At 32.8% G+C, this 9,367-nt stretch overlaps 1 protein-coding gene across 3 annotated transcripts in view; it reads right to left on the bottom strand.

The window, feature by feature from the left end:
* Positions 1-580: 580 nt before the first annotated feature.
* LOC139498670 (cAMP-dependent protein kinase inhibitor beta-like) overlaps positions 581-9,367 on the bottom strand; it is a 58,317-nt gene continuing 49,530 nt past the window's right edge. For all 3 annotated transcript variants that reach the window (XM_071287175.1, XM_071287174.1, XM_071287176.1), the window contains 2 exons: positions 4,698-4,878; positions 581-2,202 (listed from right to left, as the gene is read on the bottom strand). In XM_071287175.1, coding sequence (XP_071143276.1) covers positions 2,138-2,202; positions 4,698-4,878 — 246 coding nt within the window. In that variant the 3' untranslated portion in view covers positions 581-2,137. The remainder of the gene's footprint in view (positions 2,203-4,697; positions 4,879-9,367) is intronic.

Genomic DNA, 9,367 nt, shown 5'->3' with positions numbered 1-9,367 from the left:
CAAGTACTAGTATAATATTGAAAATCATTAAAATACAATTTATAAGAGAATAATTAGATCAATGATGTAAAATGATAAATGTATAGACAGACATTCTAATGAAATATTTGAATAATGAATAAAAAGTTCAATGTGACACTCTTAGTTACTTGATGTAATTTAATGTAATTGCCCTAAAACATAATATTTGTTTTATCACACTAGTTATTCTGATCCAAAATCCACAGAGGGATAAAATTCCTGAGAAGAAATTAAAGAAAAAATATAAACTGTGGGAAAGTAAAATCAGTTTCCTGCAGATCATTATCCCTCTGTGGGAATCAGATCAACTTTTACTAATCCACCGTTAGCATCTTGCATTAATTCTACTCAGGATGCAAATCACTCAGAGGATTACGGATACAGATACCCAACGAGTGTCATATTTATCTTATGTTTACCCTTAAATCTAAAGTAAACATCTAGATAAAAAGTTTACCAAAAAATCATACCACTATGCCACAATAAAACCTTTACAATTCAAATCTAAAATAAACAATTGTACTATAGCTAAAACTGTCATAATTTGATACACAACATGTTTTTCTAGTATTGATATGTCTTTATTTTCATGTTGTTCCATACTAACATTTATTCACATCACATCAGAGATTTCCCCCATGAAAATTATTTTGGTATGAAGAGAAAGAGGTATTGTGGGGTATAAATCAATGAGACATTAAACTAAAGACATTAAGAGGTCAACATGTAGGTTGTTTTTTTTAAATCAGTTTCAATTTTCTGTTATAATTCGTTGTCAGTTTCACCAGTTGAGGAAACAATTATGCTTTGAGTTACTTTGAACTCGGGAGGGAAAAATCTGACAAACTCATTCACACACAGATAGATTAAGTACATGGGTAATTTCAGATATCAGTTGCAAGATGTGGTGATAAGTAGAAGTTTGTAAGCTGATTTAGAAACTTGGAGGAGGCCACATCATTCTTGATATCAATACTGTACTATTTACGTTACAAAACCTTATGCACACCAGTTTTATACATTATCCAAACATCTAAAGAGTTTAATTTAAAATTAAAAGATCTGATCTCAATGCAGATCCAGAAATTTTCTTGAAGGAGGTGGGAGTGGTACTGACTGCCATAAGAAGGGGCCTGCTCCAGTGAGTCCCTACATAATCAACCAAATTGTTCCTACAAAGATAGGGCCCTGGTCCCCCCTAAATCTGCCTCAGATCAGTGGTGGATCCATACATTCCCTCCACCCCCTCCCCCCTTAAACATCCCTCTCTGAAGATGTCAATCAAACTGTAAAGTACACATGGTTTTATATACGTGTACATACTGACGTAAATTCAGAAATTTTGAATGCATTCATTATTGCTTTGCAGATCAATAGACATAAAAAGGTAGATTAATTATTGCTCTTTAAGGAAATGCTACACAAAAATGATTTTATCAAATTTTAAATATATATGAGTTTTCAAATGTGCAAGGCAATAAAAAAAATGTGCAAAATATTCTGAATTTACAGTATATTTGAAGGATTTTGAAGATAAGATCTCACTAGCAGATCAAGCAACTGTAAAAATCATGTTAACCTCTAGGAAATAGGAGTGGTCTTGGATGAAAGGGATGTACATAAGTGGTAGAGCTGTACCTTTTCTTATTTCCTCATGGATTTCTTAATTTTACAGAAGAAATGGGGTTCATATCACCTGAAATTTTTCCTAGAATCAAACTCATCATACTTAAAACAACATAACTGTCCATTTACACCACATGTTAAAATGTATAAAAACGTCACACTCTAATTATTAAAGGAATATTTCCTTTAAATTATATAACATTCATTTTCCCACAAAAAGTTGTCAAACAAGCACATATGAAATAGCACATCACCTTTGGTAATCTTTACAATGTCATTTCTAGCTATGACAATAATCATGTTTTAAGTTTTTTTTAGCTGTGAAACGTCACAGTATATCTAAACTGAGTGTTTAGTGGCATGTTAAGGCTAATGATATTGAACACTGTGTTGACTAGCAGTAAATCTAAATGTAGTTCTGAAAGACTTTGGACTACTGAAGAGCTGTCACTCCAGGATGACGATTTTCTCTACATATTTCTTCTCTTTGTTATGACCCCTGACCTTGATTTTTCTCTCCCTCTGACGGAGGCTTGGAATCTGGTTTGCTGTCATCTGAAAAGATTCAATATAAAATATATGTATTAAAGTGTACTGAGAAGTACAATACAATTCAAGTCTCCATCTATCGACTATTTTAATTTTTCACAACTTTTTGTATGTGATTTAAAAATACTAGCTTATAGGAAAACTGCATTCCTCACTTATTTCTGAATGGACCTACTCAAATATGAAATGTTCCAGCTGCATACAGTTTAATTTTGACAATTTCAAAACACAGAGAGAACACCTGAGCTTGACACTATATAAAAGAAAATGTGGTATGATTGCCAATGAGACAACTATCCACAAAAGACCAAAATGACACAGACATTAACAACTATAGGTCACCGTACGGCCTTCAACAATGAGCAAAGCCCATACCCCATAGTCAGCTATAAAAGGCCCCGATAAGACAATGTAAAACAATTCAAACGAGAAAACTAAGATGATGGCTGATTTCATTGTATGAAAGGTTTATAACATTTTAGGCAGAGCTTGATATCTCCTATACAAAATATGTCTATGTTCTATTCATAAAATATTCAGTGACCTGACTTTGTATATGACAACCACTCCAGTTCATGTTTTAAAGGACAAAATTTATAAGACGCAAATTGGACTAGGTTTACTATCATAGATGTGAAAGGTCAAGGTCACAGTGACCTATCTCTGGTATCTGTCTCCACCAAGTTTTAATTATTAACCTAATTTCAATGGTACAGAAGCTATGTGCTGGTCATAAAGGAGATTATGTGGAGACACATAGAGGACCTAAAAGACTGACATGGTGATTTGCTTGCAAGTATGAAGCAATGAACATTTCAACAGTTATTCAATTCCAATTCCACACTGACCGAGTTGAATCACTTTTCCACAGTGACTGAGTTAACAAACTATCTTGTCATATTTACTGGTGAGTCGTTGATAAGCCATTGATATTTCCTAGATTTAAGCTAAGAATATCAATGGCCTATTTATTTTTAGGAAAGTTAAAATGTAAAATTAAAAGCATAATGGGCTCTATCAGTGCCAGACACAAAATAGCTATAATACAATGGGAACATTTCTCATAACATGATTCAGCAATAGAAATAATTCCCTGTAATTAAGTCAATAAACAATTTTGTAAAGGCCATAGTGAAAAGTCAGCTTTTGTATTGATTAGGATCAATGTCTAGGAATAATTGATAAACTGGGGTAATTATCTCCTATTTTTGCCCCATTTAACACAAATATTGGCATCTTTTGTACAAACCAAATATCACATGAAACCAATTTCTATATTGAGCTGAAATATTCAGGAAATTCTTCCATTGTGACAAATATCACTGAATATGGAAAGGACATTATAGGAAAAACCAAGGGAATTTTTACAACAAAGTCGTGAATATGTCATGTTTAATTCACTGTTTTATAAATCATTCAAACTGCTTAACTACAAAATCTCCTGACTACCATACAATACAATTCTTTAATAGCAGCATAAACTGAGTAAACAATAGTGATTTCACGCTTCATAACCAAAATAAACTAATAACTTTTAAAATTCAGTGTAAAACTATATTTTCAAACAATAAAACAAGTGGAGGTAGAAATACAACATGGAAACATGTTTATACAGCACTAGGGATCTAGAGGACAGACACATATATATATCTATCTCTAGATTCGCCTTCCGTGACAAGGTAACACTACGACTATTGAAGTTAAATTTTTATAAAGCTAATGTGGTCGAGAGGTCTAGAGGGCTGGACATGAGGCTAAGCGATTGGTGCTGTAGTGTATTAAAGGTGTGAGTTCGTATCCCACTGAGGGATGGACAAATTATTTGTCAGAATAAAAATCTAATTCTAATGTTGGGTGTAATTTTCAGACTTATATATATATTTGTATTAACACTGATCAGATCCAGTGGTTACAATATATTGTATGGTTGTTACTTGCTTTATAGTCTTGTTTGTATGATATACTTATTTCTAGTCACAGTACTGTATAATGAATTGAATCATTATCCCATATGGTATATAAAAATTGTTGATTTAGATTGCTGACAATTAAAAAATACATTGTGTAAAAAATAATAATATAACATTTCCACATGCTTAAAAACACGTGTCTTTTGTGTATCTTTAGATATGCCTTCTCTAGATTTGCCTTCTGTGACAAGGTAACACTATATGACTATTGAAGTTATATTTTATATAGCAGATGTGGTAGAGTGGTCTAGAGTGCTGGACATGAGGCTAAGCGTTTGGTGCTGTAGTATATCAAAGGTAAAAGTTCCAATCCCGCTGAGGGGACAAAAATGTGACCCTATAGCAGGAGTTTGAATTAGCTCTGTGTGTGTGTTTGTTTTAGAGATGCATTATTAATTCTCAGTCATGAGAAGCACCTAATATGAAGATGTTGATAAATGTTTTATTTTTGTTTTTGATGATTTCCTGAAAGCAGAAGAACATGGTTTCTCTAAAAAATCTAGCAATCCTTTGATAAGCAGACATATATACCTGAACAATTTAATTTTTCCATGTCAAATGGAAGCCCTCCTGTGGACACTGCTGCTGCCTTCTCATCCAGAATATCTGGTACGGCATTCCTTCTCCCTGTACGTCCAGAGTTTACAAAGTCCTCTAACACCACGGAACATTCAACATCTGTCATGGCATCTGGGCTTTTGGCATTTAACTTCTGAAAAATAATAAGAAAATTAGAGTTCTAAACCCAAATTATTGATTCTTGAACCATTCAAATAGTTGCTGCTGGTATAACATATGTTATCTTGATTATGGTCCTTTCAATTCATCTAGTTTATTTAAGTTTTGTCTTTGGATTTATATTCTTAATTTAAATGAGACTAGTATATCTTTGTTTAGGGGCCAGCTGAAGGACGCCTCTGGGTGCGGGAATTTCTCCCTACATTGAAGACCTGTTGGTGACCTTCTGCTGTTGTTTTTTTCTATGGTCGGGTTGTTGTCTCTTTGGCACATTCCCCATTTCCATTCTCAATTTTATTTACTTATTTCAATATATATGCAAGTGGTATGAACCCTTAAATAGTAAACATTTCAAAGAAAACAGTAGACAGAATCAGGGACTTTTTATACTAACATAGAAAGTCCATGACAGAATACAGAGTCTCTATATATTAAAGTAGTATAATTGTAGTTTACATGTAGATAAACGCGAAAAATAATTGTCCTCTATAAGGAGGTATATAATAGTTGTGGTTCTTGCGATCTAAACACCATGATAATGAGAACGATCTGATTGGCTTCTTTATTTTTCATTTTTGTTATCTATCATACAATTGGTTGTATTTGTGAATGTTTCAAACCGGAAGTCTTATCTATGACTAAAAGTTAGTCCGATGATTGAATCATATCCGGACTCCTTTTTGTCGTTTTTCTCCTAAAATAACTCAATCTGAATAATCATAAGAATGGATGACAAATGCGACTATGCATGTTACCTATAGGACACAGAGGCATGATGATTGATTTATTGTGGAAGGAAGAGAAGCGACACACAAAATGAGGTCTTCTCGTTTAATAGTATAGATACTGCAGGTTTTCCATGGTTTTCATTGGTTATATACAAGATATTGAGGCGTAACATTTAAGTAAAAATTTGAATATACAATTTTGGTCATGTTTCCAAGAAAATCGGTAATAAAAAAAAAAATGGACTGTAGTTTGCTTTTAGTTTTTTCTTCATGTAATTACATTAACAGGTTTATAACAGATACATTTGTAATCTGGTTATGTGTTAATCCATCATATATATATAATTCTAAAGATCAATGAAGACATGCACTTTCTGGTTAAAATTTTAATTAAAATCAACATAATGTCTTACTGAATAAATGGTAAACGCATTGAGTTGTTTTCCTCCCTAAAGTCCAATTGGTGAATTTTTAAAATTATTAAGATCTTTTGAGAATTAATATAATTTGCCTTCAGTTATTAACTTAATACAAGTTTTTACATTCAAATATGTCACAGCAATTGCAAAGATTATACAATTATATATCTATAAGTAAATCAATCTGTACAAGATCTGACACTTAATTCTAGATAATTATAATGATGTAACATAATTATATGCATTGTTTTTCAAAGTATAGGTACTTCATCTGGAATGTCAACATTTTACTTCCTCAATGCATCATTCTCAAATACCCTGACTACATGTATTAGTACTTTTTAAAAGTCAATTGTACAAGTGTGAAAACTTTCAGTCAATGATGTTGTTGAGGAAATTATTTGCCATTTCCTAGAATTGAAAATTTCCCAAATCTGCTTGTCCTTAAGTGGTAAATCTTTTTCATGTCAATTTGATTTTTTGGGAGTGGTCAGGAACCATGCAGTATCAAACAATTTAGAGGACAACCATTCACTATTCTGGGATGGGGGATTTTTTTCCTGATTGACTATTACATTTACAACTGTTGCTATGCATTCTTATATTTTGTCTGACTCTTTGCTGTACAAAAAAATAATTGCACTTTTGTTAACAATTCAGTGGCGTATATTCAGTGGCGTGTAATGGATTCCTGCATTTTGTCTTGCAGAATATTCAAGTTCATCCTGTCTTATGCAAGGTTATTTATATATAGTTTTCGACTTTTACCTGGCCGAGCTGGCCAGTTATATCCATGTTTAACATCCTCCTGCATGCATTATGAATGGGTCTAAATGACAGATGGTGAACTCATAACTTCATAACACCAAACTTTAATAGCCATATTTGACTTATAATACTTAGATTCTAGGAAATTTAATTAATAAGTTGAAATTGCAATGAAAAATCCTAATATATCATGTGATCTCACTGATTACCAAATGTACATATATACTGACATCCATTGATATACAAATCTCAATGTAATCCTCTTTATTAATGATTTTTAGTATTCCCTTTACAGCTATAAAGATCAATGGTGCAATTTCTATATTGCTTAAATGGTCCCAGTGTGTGGTACGTTTATGGACAAACAAGAAATAAAATAGCAAAAGCATATTGTTTTATGAAAAAAAAAAGATATGATTGTTTTAGCCAATAAGGTGCATGCTGTATTAAGCCTATAATGAATGAAAAATAAAAATTAAACTCGCTTAACAGATATTGTGATAAACAACTGTTTTTATAACTGATCTGAGAGTAGCACAAAAGTTTTTCTTTTACCATATGGAGCTATAGTACTCTTACCTTAAGACAATACATACATCATTCATAAATATAGCTCAACATGCAGACTTCTTATACGTTCAGGTATTTCACATCCAATTTTTTATGGAAATATTCTTTATAAAGCCCAAAGGTGTCAGTATTCACCTCAAAAACTAACAAAACCTTTGAATAGACTTATTAAGAAGGGATATAGTTACGATACTGTTGTCTGGGTCATTAAAGATTGCATATTTTGGCGTTAATATTGATTCACTTATAGGGTCTTCGTTTGCATCGGAACTAAACACATTTATTCAAAAACCAGTTGTATATATAGTTGTTCATATGATGAAATCATAATCTTTCAGTCAGTTTAATTGAAGTCTGGAGCTGGCATGTCAGTTAACTGCTAGTAGTCTGTTGTTATTTATGTATTATTGTCATTTTTTTTATTTTCTTTGGTTACATCTTCTGACATCAGACTCAGACTTCTCTTGAACTGAATTTGACCCCGCCGCATTTTTGCGCCTGTCCCAAGTCAGAAGCCTCTGGCCTTTGTTAGTCTTGTATTATTTTAATTTTAGTTTCTTGTGTACAATTTGGAAATTAGTATGGCATTCATTATCACTGAACTAGTATATATTTGTTGAGGGGCCAGCTAAAGGACGCCTCCGGGTGCGGGAATTTCTCGCTACATTGAAGACCTGTTGGTGACCTTCTGCTGTTGTTTTTTTCTATGGTCAGGTTGTTGTCTCTTAGGCACATTCCCCATTTCCATTCTCAATTTTATTATAAGTCATAAATTGAAGGAAGGGTTAAAAGTGTATATAACTAATAAAATACTTGGTCAAAATGCAACAATTACACCAAGATAAATGAAATCTCCAGCATTCCTTTGATTCCCCACTGTATCAATTAAGAGATAACTGTATTGTATTTGAAGCTTTAAAGACGTCCATCGGTAGTTTTACTGTCACAAATTTAGTTTACCTGGCGACGCGTAGCGGGGACAGGTAAAAGGGTATTTGCAACAGTAAAACTACCGATGGACGTCCGAAAAGCTTCAAATACAGTTATATGCAAAACAAGTTCATAATCAATTACAATCATTATTTCAGTGTAAAATCTTCATTAAAAAAAAATCCGCGAAAAGATGTTATCTTCTTTGGTCCCAACACTAGATGACGTCATAGGTATGCTTCCAGCATCAAACATAAACACCGGGCTTTTTCCCGCTTCTGTGCCACTTCAAAATGTAATAAAATTGGATAAAAAGAAGATTTTAAGGTGCAACATGTGAGTTTTATGGCTTATAATTGTAGAAATTACATGTCAATACATTCAGCAATTCAAAATGTAGGCTACCATAGTTACAGACAAGGAGATAGAGAATTTTATGCTAACTGTCATCCAATCAAAACCATTGATACAAACTAATTGCATTAGAATTGATGTTTGAATTATTGAAGATAAATTTACAAAAAGTTATTGTATGAAAGATATATCATTTCAACAAAGGAAATGGGGTTACCCTCGGAGTTTTAACCTCCAAAAGCAGTGGTACATGTATCAACCAAATAATTGTAATATAAACGGAGAATGTGTCCATCAGGACACAGATGGGCACACACGATAACACGATTTATCTTACCTCCTATACATTTCCAGGATTATGATTGGTTAAAAGCGTCCGCGTGCAAACCGTGTATATTTGATATTAGGTTAGTAGGGAGGCGGGGCTTATCTTATACACGGTTAGTAGTGGAGTTACGTCCCTTTATATTCCTTATTAGGTAAGAAGGGGGCGGGGCTTATTTCATACACGGTTAGTAATGGTGTTATGTCCCTTTATAAAAAACAAAACGGTACTGAGAAAAAAACTTAAAAGTTCCAACAGACGTAGAAATTGATGATAAAGATTGAAATAAATTCATAAAACACATTTAAACCTTACAAGTCGTTATTGTTGGCATCTGTTTTTGTAGGATCAATGGAAGTATTTTCTTAG

This window comes from Mytilus edulis, chromosome 12 (assembly GCF_963676685.1).
Source record: "Mytilus edulis chromosome 12, xbMytEdul2.2, whole genome shotgun sequence".
NCBI classification, from domain to species: domain Eukaryota; kingdom Metazoa; phylum Mollusca; class Bivalvia; order Mytilida; family Mytilidae; genus Mytilus; species Mytilus edulis.
Note: the sequence above shows the minus strand (reverse complement) of the source record. Positions and strands in the feature narration are given on the sequence as shown.